Source organism: Fulvia fulva, chromosome 10, assembly GCF_020509005.1.
Source record: "Fulvia fulva chromosome 10, complete sequence".
Lineage (NCBI taxonomy): Eukaryota > Fungi > Ascomycota > Dothideomycetes > Mycosphaerellales > Mycosphaerellaceae > Fulvia > Fulvia fulva.
In genome coordinates this window covers 1,869,949-1,885,920 of record NC_063021.1, presented here as the reverse complement: position 1 = coordinate 1,885,920, position 15,972 = coordinate 1,869,949, and the positions used below count along the sequence as shown (strand labels likewise).

At 54.1% G+C, this 15,972-nt stretch overlaps 7 protein-coding genes across 7 annotated transcripts; 3 read left to right on the top strand and 4 right to left on the bottom strand.

The window, feature by feature from the left end:
• Positions 1 to 132: 132 nt before the first annotated feature.
• Positions 133 to 452, bottom strand: CLAFUR5_14676 (Ecp48; the record flags this gene model as incomplete). The annotated part of the gene is made up of 2 exons (XM_047913824.1): positions 133 to 282; positions 366 to 452. 2 exons carry the CDS (start codon positions 450 to 452, stop codon positions 133 to 135), a joined length of 237 nt encoding a protein of 78 aa, XP_047767029.1.
• Positions 453 to 2,497: 2,045 nt separating this feature from the next.
• Positions 2,498 to 3,195, top strand: CLAFUR5_12088 (uncharacterized protein; the record flags this gene model as incomplete). The annotated part of the gene is made up of 5 exons (XM_047911236.1): positions 2,498 to 2,597; positions 2,662 to 2,698; positions 2,750 to 2,829; positions 2,889 to 2,894; positions 2,960 to 3,195. The coding sequence occupies 5 exons, from the start codon at positions 2,498 to 2,500 to the stop codon at positions 3,193 to 3,195; spliced, it is 459 nt and encodes a 152-aa protein (XP_047767495.1).
• Positions 3,196 to 3,612: 417 nt separating this feature from the next.
• CLAFUR5_12087 (uncharacterized protein) lies at positions 3,613 to 4,535 on the top strand (the record flags this gene model as incomplete). Its single annotated transcript, XM_047911235.1, has 2 exons — positions 3,613 to 4,087; positions 4,141 to 4,535. 2 exons carry the CDS (start codon positions 3,613 to 3,615, stop codon positions 4,533 to 4,535), a joined length of 870 nt encoding a protein of 289 aa, XP_047767489.1.
• A 960-nt stretch (positions 4,536 to 5,495) lies between these two features.
• On the top strand, positions 5,496 to 6,521 carry CLAFUR5_12086 (uncharacterized protein; the record flags this gene model as incomplete). The annotated part of the gene is made up of 3 exons (XM_047911234.1): positions 5,496 to 5,879; positions 6,000 to 6,130; positions 6,185 to 6,521. The coding sequence occupies 3 exons, from the start codon at positions 5,496 to 5,498 to the stop codon at positions 6,519 to 6,521; spliced, it is 852 nt and encodes a 283-aa protein (XP_047767397.1).
• A 426-nt stretch (positions 6,522 to 6,947) lies between these two features.
• Positions 6,948 to 10,877, bottom strand: CLAFUR5_12085 (Sterol 3-beta-glucosyltransferase UGT80A2; the record flags this gene model as incomplete). Its single annotated transcript, XM_047911233.1, has 1 exon — positions 6,948 to 10,877. The coding sequence occupies one exon, from the start codon at positions 10,875 to 10,877 to the stop codon at positions 6,948 to 6,950; it is 3,930 nt and encodes a 1,309-aa protein (XP_047767487.1).
• A 1,518-nt stretch (positions 10,878 to 12,395) lies between these two features.
• Positions 12,396 to 14,561, bottom strand: CLAFUR5_12084 (uncharacterized protein; the record flags this gene model as incomplete). The annotated part of the gene is made up of 1 exon (XM_047911232.1): positions 12,396 to 14,561. One exon carries the CDS (start codon positions 14,559 to 14,561, stop codon positions 12,396 to 12,398), a length of 2,166 nt encoding a protein of 721 aa, XP_047767488.1.
• A 720-nt stretch (positions 14,562 to 15,281) lies between these two features.
• CLAFUR5_12083 (SDO1-like protein) lies at positions 15,282 to 15,786 on the bottom strand (the record flags this gene model as incomplete). The annotated part of the gene is made up of 3 exons (XM_047911231.1): positions 15,282 to 15,338; positions 15,397 to 15,520; positions 15,623 to 15,786. The coding sequence occupies 3 exons, from the start codon at positions 15,784 to 15,786 to the stop codon at positions 15,282 to 15,284; spliced, it is 345 nt and encodes a 114-aa protein (XP_047767492.1).
• Between the last annotated feature and the right edge of the window lie 186 nt (positions 15,787 to 15,972).

Below are 15,972 nucleotides of genomic sequence, written 5' to 3'. Positions count from 1 at the left end.
AAGGACACTGCGCTGCACGACTAGGGTGGACGCACAACTTGAGTCGCTCTCATGCTATATAAGTGCTTGGACTCAACGTCTCGAGGCATCCTTCCACCGTGAACCTCGACCTTCCCGAACTTCGCATGGCTCTCAGCATGGCCCGCCGTTTGCCTCCGGAGGACAAGTGCACTTTCCAATGTTCAGATCGCAGTCTCCGCACCGGTTGCCGTAACAGTCCGTGTCCCGACGACACGTAAGATCGGTGCAAGAGGCCTGACGCGGGTCAAGCAGTGGATTGAGCTAAGACGTTGGTGTCAGCTTTTGCTCGCGACGATATCGGTGCACGGAAAGCCCCTGTGTGGACTTCACGAAGCAGATCATACCGGAGTTGTTGGTAGCGTGGTGGTAGGCATTGCCATTGAGAGCGGCAACAGGGCCATGGCCATGCTGATAAGGATAGATGACTTCATTCTGATTTCTGTTCGTTTAGGTGACCGAGTCTCGAGAGATTTGGGATAGTTGATGGCCGAGGAATCGAGTGATACTGTGATACTGTCAGCAAGCCTGGGGCGTGGACTTGGGGTTTATATCTACCATCTCGCCATGGCAGGATCCTTCTTGGTTATGTCTTCCGACTTCGCAGCGTACCCTCGCGATCGGGCTGACAATTTTCGACTGACATGAGCGCTGCGGCCTACCTTGCCAGCCCCTGCCACGGACGATGCACATATGGAGTCTTGCCTTGGTCGAAGGGATGTGACATCGCCCCTCATCATATGCACACAGTCCTCCGTGCGGTGGGCCTGTTCCTTGCAGGCTGAAAGCTGAAGGCGACCCAAGTACTGTACGCGGGATTTGTGTTGGTAAGGAAGGCAGTGGAGCATCTCGAGATCCACTGTTGGCGCTATTGAATGACTGGAGTCGGCCTGTGGTCCGGTGTGACGGAGTCTTTCAACCGGTCTGCTGCATCTAGCAGTAAGATGACGTTGAAATGATCTGACCAGAATGCTCACATGCGGGCTCTGATTACAGGCTGTCTCTACATGACCGATGGTATGGCCTCTGGGTACACCACTTTCAAGGCCATGATGGTAGCCACCGATCGATTCGGCATTTCTCAGAGTAGCAACATCAAGCGTTCAAGGTCACCTATGCAACGCACAAATAACGAGCTTACCACGCAAGCCGTATGTCTGATGGGCCCTCAGTTCAGAGCTACGATGGAGTCGACATAAGGTTCGGAAGGACTTCATGTGGCATGCCGTCTGCTCAAGTCTATTCACAGGATTGTGCTCCGCAACAATACATGCACTTCATCCTTCCTTGGACAAGCTCTTGGCAACGTCAGCCAAGACCGATCCTACAGCTAAGTCAGGATCAAGTGTGCAACGTATTGATCACAGCCTTCTTCCTTCGTGGCCCAATACCTTGAGACTGTACACTGAGGTCCGCGTCTTTCGGCATCTCTTTGCTCTGTTCTCTTGGCTGTCTTTCCGCTTCGTGTTTGTGGGTATGATTCATTTGCGGTAGCTCCTTCGTTCCATGTACCTCTTCTGACTTGTATCCAGGGATATCTTCTGTAATGACGACCTATTGAGCGAGGATAACATGCTTGCCTACAATATTGGTCAACATGTAGCCATGGAAATGAGGCTGTGCTGACCCCATATCGCTAGCAGCAGACCATGGGCCCTCTCTCGCAGAGTTCGAGGAAGATGGACAACGCCCCTAGAGAGGGTCCGAGTTCAGGTCTGCGCAGCTGTGTATGCACCTTCCTTTCGAAGGTCATTTTGCTTCAGTCTTTGCATTAACATCTTATGCGCCTCGGGGAGCCTCAAAGAGCCACATTGTACGTTGGTCAAGGTACAAATCCCGTTGCCTCCACCTCGTACTCTGCAACGCCTCCTTCGCAACCTAAAGCGGAAGTCAGCCCCGGTCTCATGGAACGTGCGAGGAATGCGGAGGCGCCTATCGACACCAGGTTTAATAGTCCACAGTGGTGTCCTGCCTACGAGCTCAGTCGCTATGCCGCGAAAAGCAGGAAGACTCCAACAACGCTAATGACAACGGACCGCGTCAGCAGCGCGAAGGAGCACTCATGTACACTGCTGATAGATCCACAAGCTGTCTCACTATGGCCTTCACCCTACGTCCCAGCTGTCCCTTTCAGGCATCTAGCGGTTGTCATTCGTGCGCTCGCTGCGTCCAATACTCGAAAGGTCCGAGACAGGTCCACTGAAAGGATCAGATACAACACTACTATCCACTTGACCGTTGTGAACAATGCAGCCAGACAACTTCGATCGTCGATGAAGGCACATGGCGAGGTTGCAGTGCGTTCAGCTCAGGCATTCGCCGCAAGTACCTCATGAGACGATGTATCGGCATCGCCCCGATAGAATTCTCAGCAGAACATGAGCAGACTATAAGATCAGGAGAAGGACCTGCTCGAACCTCAAATCTAACTCCAAACATCGACCATCGAGTTCTCTTCAGATCCATCGCTCCATCAGCCATGCTGTTCTCATCAGTCCCTGTACTTGCGCTGGTCGCTACCATCGCGACTGCCAACCCCATCCTCCTTGAGAAGCGGGCACAAGTAACATGCGGCTCAGGTATGTTCACAAGCCCTTGAGTGTTGCGCTGGAAGCCGCAGCATTGCTGATTCGATGATTGCAGCTCCATACTACTTCGGCAACAGTGCCCAGAATAAGGGGTAAGAATGCGTTAAGGAGACATGTACAAACACAGACTGATACGCTTCGAGGTATACGGATGCTGAAAATCACCTTAACGCCCTACCCCCAACCACGGTACTAGCAGCCCCAAATTCACTTGGTGAAAGAAGTAAGCAACCCCCGGCAGCCCGCGATACACACGCTCTTAACACTAACCCATTCTCGCAGCCGCATGTAAGTCGTCCTGAACGAGAGACATATCGTAGCCATAGCACGGTATTGACAAGACCCTCCATCAGACCCTCACTACTACGGCAACAGCGAAGGCATCGTCTTCCCCAAGGACGAATGCAACAGCAACATCATTCGGCTGAACATCTACCCAGTCTTTATTGGAGGTGAGACGTTCACGGACGGCAAGGCGGCGAACTTGGATCGTGTGGTAATCGCCGAGAAGAATGGTGGAGCGCTGGTCAGGTGTGGCCTTATCACGCACAGAGGCGTGGCGAATAATGGGTTCCAGCTGTGTAAGTAGATAGATGCTTGATGGGTGTGATGGTTTGGCGGTGGAGGAGGTGGTTGTAGATCGATGTAGATGCTGTAGATGATCCGGCTCGGGTGGTGGCGTTAGGATTGGCTGTCACTCTTTGAGCAGTATTGCAATCTACACAGGTTTTGGTTGATGTCTACAGTCCATCATTTTACAAAGGGTCACCGGCATCGTTTGCCCACGGAGTAAACAAAGCTATATATACACGTAACCACCTCATAGACCACCAGTGTGAACGTCATGGCTATTTTCTTGCATGCATGTGAAACTAATTCCTGCAGGAGGAAGCCAACGTCCTAGCCACATGACACGTGGAGACTATGACGAGTGGCAGACAGCATATATAGTGATCAGATCGTGTCTCTTCTCAGCTCAGTCGGGTTACATTTTTTCTCTGTCAACATGGCAGCACACGACACATCGACCCAACGCACAGAGCGCTTCCGCCAGCTCTACAATGCAGACATGACAGCTCTAGATTCTCAATCAACGACAGCTCAACTGGTAACCATAGTCGATGACATGGTTTTGGGGGACCAAACCCCCAAAGCCGCGGCCGAACATGCAGCACAACTGATTCTGGTTGAGAACGAGCCCGAGAAACCCTACGTCTCACTGCTAGCGATTCCTCATCACGCTGCTCTCCATACCGAGGACGAAAGCGTGCTGAAGAAGCTCGTTGACTTCATGACAGCACTTGCAAATCTTCCAGACGCTATCAACGAGTCCTCGCAGCCCAAGACAGCAACGACTTACAACCCTGAAGTGAAGTCGGGGATCTTGAGATTCCAGCCTGGAGAGGCAATCGTGTTCGAGAATGGAGCCTTGTGGAGGGACTTGCCGAACTGGTCTATGATGATTACGGAGTCGCATCAAGGTTAGTCCACACACATTCCCTGAGACGAAGGACGACGATTGACATTTACACAGGCCCAGAACAATGGCTCGTCAAACACCGCGGCCAGGACGACGAAGCAACGGCAACACAGAAGTGGAAGACGTTCAATACGTACCTCGCGTTCTTCGTTGCTAGCCCTGAGGCTCGAGCTACTCTGGCTTTGTCCAATCTCTCATGGCTAGGGCTCAAGACTGTGGCGATGATCCTAGAGAGTTCAGGCGATGCTTGGAACTTCCATGAGGAGCTGTGGACGCCTGCTGGGAAGGTGTGGATGCGAGTTGCGGGTGAGGAGCTCGCCAAAGTCTGTGCAAAGGGGGATCAGAAGCATCGTCCCGGTGAGCTGTGGCAGGCGGAGGGAGGTGGAGACGCTTGTGATGAGCAGAGGTTCGAGTTTTGGAAACAGAGGATGGCGGAGAAGGGCTGGTGAGTGTGGTCGGATGTGGTGGCATGCTGTCTTGGCGGGGCGTCTCTAGAAACGGCATACAGCATTGAATGTACATAGTGCATGAAGCTCCATGCACTCGGCATGCATCTTGAAGTCATGTTGTCATGTCGTCTTGCACTGGGACGCTTGCTGCTTTCTTTGGCAGGATCCGGTCTACAGTATTGCAAGGCACGGACGTTCGATCTTCAGCGGTGGAATGTGGGACTGGCAGCTGAATGGTGAAACACTCCAGCTTCCCTTCTCATCTGCTGCCTCAGCTCCACCATCACGCAGGTGAGTCGCGCGTGCTTGGCCGGTGGAGGCACGGAGGACAGGCTTCGGGCTCAGATTTGAAGGATGCTCGTGCGGGCCCGTCCCCTTAGCGAGATGAATCTGAACCTTGGCCGGGGAAGCTAGTCGCTTTCAGGCGAATTGACTCTGCCGACTCTCCAATGGCGTTTGTACAGCCTGCGCCTATGGACGGAGAGCACGGCGGCTTTGTTCTCATCGCCAGAACGAGACTGGCTTGCAAGTTGCGAGTGCAGGAGCTTGCCTGAGGAGGAGAGGCGTGCCATGTGCCGCCTGGTCTCCCATTTCTCCCATCTTCATTTGCCCAGGCCGGCAAGCCTCAACAACGGCTGTTGTCTGCGCAGGTGCCCCTTGCGGCATGATGTTCTAGGAGCCAGACGATGCCACCGTGCCGCTGGGGGCGCCTCGCTATAATAGAGAAGGCTGTCCTTGCTCAGCCCACCGAAGCCTTCCTCTTTTTGACTTTGTAGAACCGCTGCTCGTTCGCGATACCAGAAGATATCTTCGTCTTCAGCCACTCGTTACCACAGTCACTCATTACCGCAGTCGCTCATTACCGCAGTCACTCATTACCACAGTCACTCGTTAACCAGAAACCCGAAAACCCCACTCGAGACCACCAAAGTAAACAATTTGCGACAGAGCACAATCAACATGTCCGACTTCAGCTACTTCGCCCTCTTCACGGCCGGCTTGGCTGCTTTCGCACCCCTCGCCTCTGCCTACACCAAGCCTGTGGGTCCAGAGCCGCTCGGCAACCCATTCTCGCAGCCAGGCCTGAACACCGTCGTCCCTGCCGGCGGCAACTTCACAATCACCTGGGAGCCAACCACCAAGGGCACCGTCACTCTGCTCCTCCTCAAGGGCCCAAGCACCAACGCCGTCCCACAATACCCAATCGTCGAGAAGACCGAGAACGATGGCACATATGTCTGGCAGGTCAAGGACGATCTGGAGCCATCCGCGGAGGGTGTCGCACAGGGATACGGTATCCAGCTGATTGACGATGCCACCGGCCAATACCAGTACACCACTCAGGTATGTATCAACATCATAGCATCAGCATGTGTTGAGGAAGGCGCATTCGGTAGCTGGGCGCGCGCGCCTTCCCCGACGTTGCCACACACACCACAAACACATCACTAACACATCGCGCAGTTCGGCATCTCCAACGACGACTACAAGAAGTCCCCAGAGTCCAGCTCCGAGTCCGCCAAGCCAACCAAGTCCGCTGAGGGCTACGGCAAAGAGTCCAAGACCGCAAGCTCCACCTACCACAAGCACTTCACGTAAGTTGTAACAACGCGATGCTCGACTACGACCTGTTGCTGACAATCGACCAGAACTTACTGCCCGGAGCCAACTGTCATCTCCATGGGCAACCAATCTTACACCGTCACCGCCGCGACCACCCTCACAATCACCGACTGCAACTGCGAGGTCCACCCAACCACCTCCGCCCACATGCCAGTCGGCACCGGCAACGCATACCCATCCCACAACGTCACCATGGTCGCCCCAACCGGCTACGTCCCCACCATGGCCACCACCGCATCGACCTACAACATGCCATCCGCAAGCGCAACCACCCCACCCCAGCAGACTGGCGCTGCATCGACCGTCGCAGGCGGCGTTTTCGGCGCCGTCCTTGCAGCCGGTGTTGCTGTTCTCGCCATGTAAAGTGGTTTCGTGGGATCTGATTGGAACTGACTGAGCATGGCATGCATCGGGCGTGGGATAGATGGGATTTCTTACTCACTTGTTCGTTTTGACCATGATACCAGCGTGGAGTTTTGTGGCTCAGGGGCTGTGCGTCTTATTGAGTAGGAACTGGTTCCCCATGGGCTGTGAGCTTTGCGTGTATAGTATGAGCATACGACCATCTTCGTTTCTAATGTGAAATTGCGCAACTGAAAAGTTTGTGGAATTCTCTTTTTTATATGGGTTCGCGTTTCGAACTCGGCGTTCGTTATGATGCCTCGCCGTTATGGTGCCTCGCCACTTTTCAACTTGTGCTATCATGGGTATCTTCTCAGCCTGCAAACGTGCCAAACGCGAGATATTCATTTCTTTCGTCACGCATGCTCGCGATTGTCCAACCACACACTAAGACCCAGACGCCTCTCCATGCTGTCCATGCCCCTGCATACTTATCTTCAACGCGCGCTGCAACTCTTCATCGTCCTCATCATTCACCTGAATCTGCGGCGCCTTCGCCTTCTTCCGATTCTCCTCCTCCAGCACACTCTGCTTCTTGATATACTCCATAACAATCCGCTCCTCTTCCTGTTCCGCCGAAGTTTTCTCGCTCCTACCAGGCTTCTCGCTGTGATTTCGTTCATACTCTTCCTGGGTTGTGCCAGCGAGGTGACCCGGGTCGTAGGCAGGTGGCTCGTCCGCTGGTATTGTAGCTTCCGAGATCGGGCTTTGGACCATTTGCTCGTCGTCGCTGTCTTGCCAGCCTCTTTGCTCCCGGAGGCTCTGAGCCAGTGCGCGCTCGAGCTCGGTGTCGTGACGTTGGCTTTCGTGCTGGTTTCGTTCTGCTTCAGCTGCAGACTCTGCCATGGCTCGTCGCATGTCTTCATCGTCATCATCTGCAGCTCTGGCAGTGCGCGTTCTTTGGACCTCGGCCATGTTGGCTCTCATGCCTTCTGCTACACGGGCATCTTCTTTGGAATCTCCGCGAGAGGTCGCAGCAACGGACTGCCTGATAGCCTCTTCGAGCGCGCGCTCTTCTGCAATGCGATATTGATCCTCTTGGGCGGCACTCGATGACTGCGACGTACCCATAGCAAGCATGTCATTCTCCGGATCATGTTGATAAGGATCATCAGTCCCGCGCGACTTCGCTGATGTGCGACTGTTTGCCCGGCTTCGACCAGTCTGCTTGTCGTCCTGTCCGCATCTCCGAGATTCAAGCCAAGCTTCCTTCTTCTTCATTTGCTCATCGAGAATGTCTCTCACGAGCTCATCAGGGTTGCGTTTCTTCTTAAGATTCTTCTGCAACACCTTCCACCTCATGATGATGTCCTGCTTCTCCTCAATAGACGCACGGTGGTACTCATCGAAGCCTTGCGCAGTCCGGGCAGCCATGATGTAGTTCTGGACGCTTGAGCCGAACTGCTTCTGTACCTCCTTATAGATGCCCTTCATTGTGTAGCCTGGAATGGCGAAGAAGGCAGCGCCGGGCTTTAGCGCGATCCCACCGATGCCTTTGCCAATGCCCTTGAAGAAACCAGCTGCTCCCTCTTTCGCAGCGCCCTTGACAGGTTGACTTACTAGACCGGTAATGCCATCATACATGCCAAATCCAAACTCTTTCGTGGCTGCTCTGAGCCCAGACTTGAGGTCTGTGACTTTCTCGGCCGGTCGCACAGTCGTATCGCCATACAGCTTTGGTGCATTGCGGAAACCTTTAGACAGGTTCATTGTGAAGTCCATAGGCGACTTTAGGCCAGCACCAATGATCCGATTGACACCCTTACCTGTATTCGTGGCAGTCTGCATCATGCCACCAGCGTTGGAGGAGGAAGATCCCTTCGGACTCGGCTTGCGGCTGTTTGATCTCGAGCGTGGTCTGTTGCCACCACCGAGCGACCCACTGAGTGCATCTGCCATTGAAGAAGATCTTGATCCAGATCCAGGCGACAGTGAACCCGTGTTGAGCTTGGCTAGGGACTCGTTCACGTTGAAGGTGGACCCTGATCGACTCGAAGGTTGCGATGTTGGTTCACTAAAGAGCGCCGAGTCGCCACCACTTCGCGGTGTTGAGGTGCCTGACGGCGAAGGAGAGCCGTGCACTGCAGTATCTCCAGACGGTCGCCCTTCGAGGCCAGATCTTGTGGAGTTACCCGGGCTATCTGAGCGTTCAGGTTGCTTTCCCTTTCCTTCGGCTTCTTTCGCCGCTTGCGCTTTAGCCTTGTTGGCCTTCGAGTCGGGATGAATGTTCAGTGCCTTCAGTGTTTCGATAGGGAAGTCAGCAACACCAAGCATCATGGTACTCATGGTACCGATCAAAGCTGTCGCGCCACCAGTGATCGGATCCCATGGCCCCTCATCGGTCTCGTACTCTCGTGGTCTGAACAGCTTCAGGTCATTGAAATCGAGCAATCCTTCTTGCGCCAATGTGCAGGCGGCCAGGACGCTCAGTCGAGCCTGCGTACGCTTGATGCGCCATACAGCTGGCCGTGAAGGCGCCAAATTACACCTCAGCTTGTCGACGTCCAGAAATTGGTGGAAGCTCTGCGCTCCCAGTTCACTGCCGTTCTCGCGGGCAATCTTGTCGGCGAGCTCATGCGCTCGCTCTTGACTTTGCGGTTCTAGACACTTCTGGATGCCTTCCGCGAGGTTGTCGGCAGTGAGCTGCTTGTGGGGAATGGGTTCCGGACCTGCACCTGCTCGGGCAACCATCGCACCCCAGAAAGGCTGATCTCCAAAGAAAGGCACCACCAATGTGGGGCGTCCAGCAGTGATACCAGCTGCTGTTGTGCCTGCACCACCATGATGCACTACACACGAGACTCGCTTGAAGAGCCAGTCATGGGGGCAGTTCCCAAGCATGAACACGTTGTCAGGCTTGCCTAGCTCGTCTGCACCAACGCCACCCCAACCTTTCGATACTAGTGCTCTCTGCCCAATCTTCTCTACAGCCTCGAAGATCATCTTCGTCATACCGTTTGGGTCATCTAGCACGATTGAACCGAATCCGATGTAGACAGGCGGAGGCCCGGCATCCAGAAAGGCCTTCAGTTCGGGGTCTGGCTCGTAGTTCGAAGCAAGATCCAGGAAGAAGAATCCCGAAATGCTGATGTTGGCTCCCCAGTCTTTCGGCTTCGGGATGAGTGCAGGCGACCAGCAGTACGTGTGCGGTATGCGTAGTCTTTGCAACATACCCGGTGCCCACATCAAGCTAATCGCATCGAGACCAAGACTTCGCTGCCGAAAGCGGTTGATGACGTCGCCCAGACCTTGCCATGTTAGCATGTCCACTAGTGCGTACGAGATGTAGTTCGTCAAGTGCGTATCGGCGTTCGATGACTGAATGTTCGCAAGTGGGTGAGGGAAAGCTTGCGTGGGCGAGTAAGGCATGGTGAACATCACATGCAGCGGGATGCCCATCTTCTCGGCGATGTGTACGTGTGCAAAGCTCGGTGGGTTGGCGATGATACAGTCCGCGACGAAAGGTCGGTGTAGATAGTCGTCTTCGTCTGCATGCTGCCTTGTCCAGTCTTCGATGGTCTGATCGGTTGCTTCGATGCCCAAGCCTTCACCAGTCTCGAAGCAAGACCGCCAGCAGCCTTTGAGGTACTCGCCAATTTCCTTTCGTCGCATGCCGACGTCGCCTGATCGCATAGTGTCGAAGCCAGGCATGAGTCCAGGGTTCTTCACCATGAACGCCATCAGTGCCTGGGGATCTCCGCCAATGCTGAAGAACTCCAGCCCGTTTTCGGTGATGAAGTCCTTGAAGTTGGGGTGAGTGGCCAAGCGTACTCGATGTCCATACCTGTCTTTCAAGATCTTGCCCAGTGCCACGAATGGCTGCACATCACCTCTTGATCCAACGACTTGGATGACAACATTCATAGGCGGCGGAGGAGCGATACCCTCTTCACCACCCAGTGATGGCGGGATGTAGGGTGGAGGCGGCGCATGTTCCTCATCAGCTGCTCGCTGTAGCTGAGCAAGACTGGGCACCAGTAGCTGTGACAATCTCCTGTTTCTCTGATCGATTCGAATGTTGACACGTCCATCCTCTGCCACGCTCGCCTTGGTACCAAACCCTTCTTGCTCCTGGGATACGGTGCCATAGTCTTCGCCATACGCTGGAGGCGGGACATCGTGCTCAGTTTGTGTGGTATCGAGGCCTTCTGCTACCTCTAATGGCACATCTTGTCCCGTGTGCCTTCGCTCGGATGCGGTCGCGTCGTTCTCGCCGGCCACTGCTGCTGCTGCCTGTCGCAACATTTCATTCGGGACTTGTCCAAGTTCTCTCTCCTCCCTGCCTCCTTTCTGTGCTGGCTCGTCTGAGGGAGCCATGTTGCTTGCTCTTCTTATGCTCGTCCCACACCAGCACTGCCTTGCGCACTCTCATGGGTTGTCTCCACCCAGTCGTGCTTGCTCCTATCAATTCTTCACTCTTCAGCACAGAGCTGCACTCGAAATGTCGCCGCCAGCTCCTAGCGCCATGTAATCCACCTTATCGATCGTCGTCGTCGCTATGCGTGTTGTTTCACTCGTATCGGTCGTATTCGCGTTTCCACGCTGTGAAGATTCTGCTATGGCGGGCAGTGTGCTCTGTTCAGACCACTTACCGAAGAGGCGATCTGCATATGAGATCAAATTACGGGGGCTCTCTGCGTCATTCGCGTGCCGCGCATGTGAACTGTCGAAGCTTTAGAGCTAAAGCGCGGCAATGCCATGTGCGCACACTTAGTCACCCCACCCATCTGTATCTCGGAAGGCCTAGAACTATCATCGCACCATACAGGGTGTTTCGTGCATGTGTGGATAGTGTCTTTAGTGCTAACTCACTGTATAGCCAGTCGGCAGTACAGAATGGGCGAAAGAAGGGGGTTTCCGTTGGATTTTAGCGAATGAGACAACTCCAGCGATCAACGCCACGACTGACACTATCCACGTATGCAGTTGACACCCTGTACTCTGATGCGACGAACGAGAGCTGTGCTGCTTGGGCAAAACCTATGCGGCAGGTAAGCTTTGCACACGAACCCATCAACTTCAGCCTTGATTATCTCGATGGTTTGGACTCCGAATTGAATACTTGCAAAGAGCATTAACGATTGAACAGCAAGACGGTGTACCCTATGCTTTTTGAGCCCCCCTTCGGGGGCTTTGGGGGGGGGGCAATCTAGTCGTTGTCCTCGAGCACTCCCCTCCATACTTTCCCGAGCACCACTTCGCCGCCCCGAGCCCTAGCATATGCCAACCGGCAACGAGTGGGAGGGGGGCCCTCACGAGGCAGGGGTAGGGGCCCCGCCGATGTGCCCTCCCCGAGGCGCAACGGCGACGTGCAAGATAGTCAACATTGATTGAAATTTGATTGAGATTTGATTGACAAGTGGTGCTTGGGCGGCAAAGTGGTGCTCGGGGAAGTATCGAGGGAGCACTCCTAACTAAGTTTCCTTTAATTACGATGATAACTAAGGTCAGCATGTATTTAGTAGATATTAGCTTAAAATGCTGCTTATTTTGGTCTAGTTACCTGCCGCATAGAAAAACGTTACCTGCCGCATAGGTTCTGCCTGCTTCTTTGGGGTTGACTGATCATGCCAGACAGGGCTCATCTCGGCTTCCCGGCGCCTCGTATTCACCTCGACCTTCCCTCCCATACATACACCTACGATTAGCAAGTGCCTGGAACATGAACACTTGAGAACATTTTCTGGACGCGCGACGACTACGTATAACGTGCTTTGCTATCCTATCTATGCCTACCCTGTCTGCTGAGGCTATGCAAGGACCGGCTTTCCGTGCTTGGTGCTGGACTTTCTGACACAATCCGTCAGCTCCTTCACCCTCACATGACTCTTCCACCTAGAGGGCCATATTGGGTGTCGATCCCTCGTCCAGTGCTCCGCCTACGCTCTCGATGCCTTCCATGCTGTCTTTCCCGTCAGCAGCCTCTACAGTGCGCACAGCTTGCGAAGGACCGGCTGCCGACGCTGCTTCCTGAGAAGACGACGATCCTGGACGAGGCTGGTGTAGTACCGCGTCTTCTGGCATGGCAGAAGCTGCATCAGCCATAACTGTGTCCTCGCTCGAAGCTTGCTCGGCCTGGGCATCGTCGCAGTAGCGAGACGGTGCCCCCTCTACCGACGACGTCGAGCCACGAGAGTGTGTGGAAAGGTTCGATGAGAGTGCTTGTTCAGCCTTGTGTCGGGCAAGCGCCTCTGTCAGAGACCATCCAGCACTCTTGAGCCAGCCCCGAGCAAGTTCCGTTCCGACGCCAGTATCCTTACGAAACTGGTTCATCGCTGCAAGCTGCTCATCCATGGTTGTAGCCACGCCTTGCGCTCGCTCCACCGACATACCTGCAGACGGAGGTTGGCGACTTTGAGCCGGCCTCTCACCTCGAAGCTTGCGGGGGCGATTCGTCGCAGCATTTGGTGTCGTGGACGCCGAGGCAACCGCGCCCATGAAGTAGCTTGGTGGTATACTCTGCCATGCATTTCCCTCGGAGGCTGAACCGTCAAGCGCGGGCAATGATGTGATCTCGTTCATGCCAAAGCCGAAAAGCGGTAACCGCCCAGCATCGCGCAACGTGGTGGAGCCAGTGGAGGAGCCAAGATGACGCCCACCTTCTGACACGACTCTCCTCTTCCGCTTGATTGGCAGCCTTGTCGTTGCTGTTCGCGGCTTCCATGAGTCCCATCCTGAATAGGCACTCATCATGAGACCCTCTTCGTCGCTATCGCCATGCAGAGAGTTTCCAAGCTGAGGCATCGGCCATCTATTCTCCGAGGTCCCGCGTACTTTGCGTGCAGGTCTGCTCGGTAGCTCCTCGTCATCCTCGAGGCTATTGTCATCCTCGAGGCCATCGTCTTCTGTGAACTCCTTCTCACTGATGTCGGGCACTCTGTTCGCTTTGTTGCCGTGCTTCTGCTCGAAAATCTCGGTCTGGAGCTGCTCCCGCTTGCATTCCATGTACGCTTCCGCATGGTCGTGGATGCCAAAGGTATCAGAAGAGTCTCCCAACAATGTACTTCCCGTCATCCTGTTGATCAGAGTCAAAACGAACTGCATGGTATCGGGGTGGGAATCCGCTCCAGGCGGAAGCTCGACATCGACGTTGTGTATGTTGTCGAAGATGGAGAACGGCCGCAAGACAAGCTCGATGTCGCTCATGTGTCCGAGTGCTGTCGAGCGTGGCTTGTCGTTATCAGAGTCCCACCAACGGGTTTCTCTTGCGATGATACTGCGTCGGTCACTATTGTCTGTTGTCGATTGTCCCTTGGCGAATTTGAACATGATCGATACAATGCGATCCTCCTTCCCACCACTTCGCTCGAGAAGACCAGCCAGTGCCTTGCACATGTAGTATGTGTTGATGGTCGTGAAGTGAGTGTCCTCTGCTGTTGGGAAGAAGGTGATCTCAATCTTCTTAAGCTTCTTGAATCCGAACTCATCCTCGTCGCCAAATCGAGGGAAGCGATCGTCGACGTGTGAATTCGAATGGTACTGAAGAGGTTGACGTCCAGCATCAAATGCCTCTACTCCGCCCGTGTTGAGGCCTTCGTGAACATGAATAGCGAATGTGCGTTCCTCATAGCAGCATGTTACCATCTCATCCTTGATCTTCTTGCATACCGTCATCATGTCGCTCGTCTTGTTGCGCTTGGCTTTGCGCTTCGCGTCTTTGGACAGGGGTGGGTCTGAGCTACATAGCGGCTTGACGGCAACATCCTTAGCTGGGAGCCAGGCCGTAAGTATCTGTTTGCGAATCTCGATGGGCAACTTCTTGGTGAAGGTGTCTCCAGGCGGAGGCTTGTAAGGATCACCTCTCGAGCCGATTGGCACTGGAGGTGCTCCTGCGTGGGTGATGGTGGGAAGCTGCTGTCTGTCTGGTCGCGAGTTGTTGATGTCGTGAATCTGGTTCGTGACCTCGACCGGGAGCACCTGTAATCCTCGACGCTCGCAACATATTCGAAGGATAGCGTATGTGGCGTAGTTTGACCACTGGCCGGCGGGTGTCGCGTTCATGTTGACGAGAGGTGCTGCTGCGTTGGTGGTTGCGGTGGTCGAGGTTGATGTTCTGGAAGGAAAGGATGCTCATGCGCCTGGAGAGCTTTATCTCAGTTGGAGATTGTATTCACTTGACGGCCCATGTGTAGCTCCGCAGCTCGCTCGGGCTGTTCACTGGAATTTTCGCGTGTGTACCTCTGAGCGCTGTTCAGCGGGTTGGCAAGCGGATGGCCAATGTCTGAGGATGGCGTGTTCGTGTTCGAGCGCGCTCTCGCATACAACTATCGAAGTCGTGCGTGTTCCAAATGAGCGACGGAGATGCGACAAATTTTGGTGGTGTTGAAGGGAACTATAAGTGAGAGTGACCGCTGCGTTGAAACATACGGCTTCGGAAAGCGGTCGAAGCGATAATTGTACTTATATCCTCAAGCAAGCACGAAGTGGCGGGTCGTCGTTCACCTCACATCCCTAATTGACAGCAGCAATTGGTGATTACAGGCAAGTTCCACTGTCACTTACGCGGACTTGATGGAGACACGTGCTATTGAGACACGAACATGTGACGCAATGCATCGAGTCCGAAGTATTCTTTCATTCATCATTTCTCATATCTGATTCAGCTGGAGGAGCGACCACTATTGGCTGACTCATTTTCGCAGCTATTCCCATGGCCTATGGATTGGTCATAGACCTTCTGCGCAGTGCGGCTTCGCCTGAAACTGGGATTCAGTAGGTCGTTTAGTGACCAGCCATCGCGCCCTTGGAGTCGTTCTTCACGCCGTCACGACCGGATGTCTAGAGGTATATCCTGTCAGCAATATCCACAAAGAACCCTCCATATGTTTGTACTCACTCCTGATTCGATGATGGAACCCTTCTCTAAGATCTGCTTCACGACTTCATCCTCGTTGCTCGTGCCGAACTCATCCTCAAGCTGGCCCTTCGAGGCAGTGTCCATGACGCCTTGGTTTCCGTGCCTGTGGCATCTAATTAGCACTCGCACTTCTTGCATAATTATGCTCCAGCTCTTTAATCGAAGCTCCAGTAGGTGGACAGGTGGCTTTGGGCGGGACACTCACTTGTGTGTCACGAACACCTTGAACCCGCTGACGACCTGGGCCAATGGCAGAGTGTTGTCGCTCTTCTTCCAGTCCTGGACAGCCTGCTTCGAGTCGACGATGACCACGAAGTCCTCGTCCTTGCCCTTGTAGTGGCACTTGATCTGAGCATCGTTGCCGCGCATTGTGATGGTTTCGAGGGGTATCGGTGGAGTTGGAAGGTGCTTTGAAGCTTGTCGTAGCTGTAATTGATGGTGTTGGTGCCGAAGATTGTTTGCAATGTGTGATTAAGCGGTAGTAAGAGGAACAAAGGACGGTTTTATAGCTCTGGATCTAGCAGCTTCTTCCAAGACTGGTCGCGTGTTGTCACA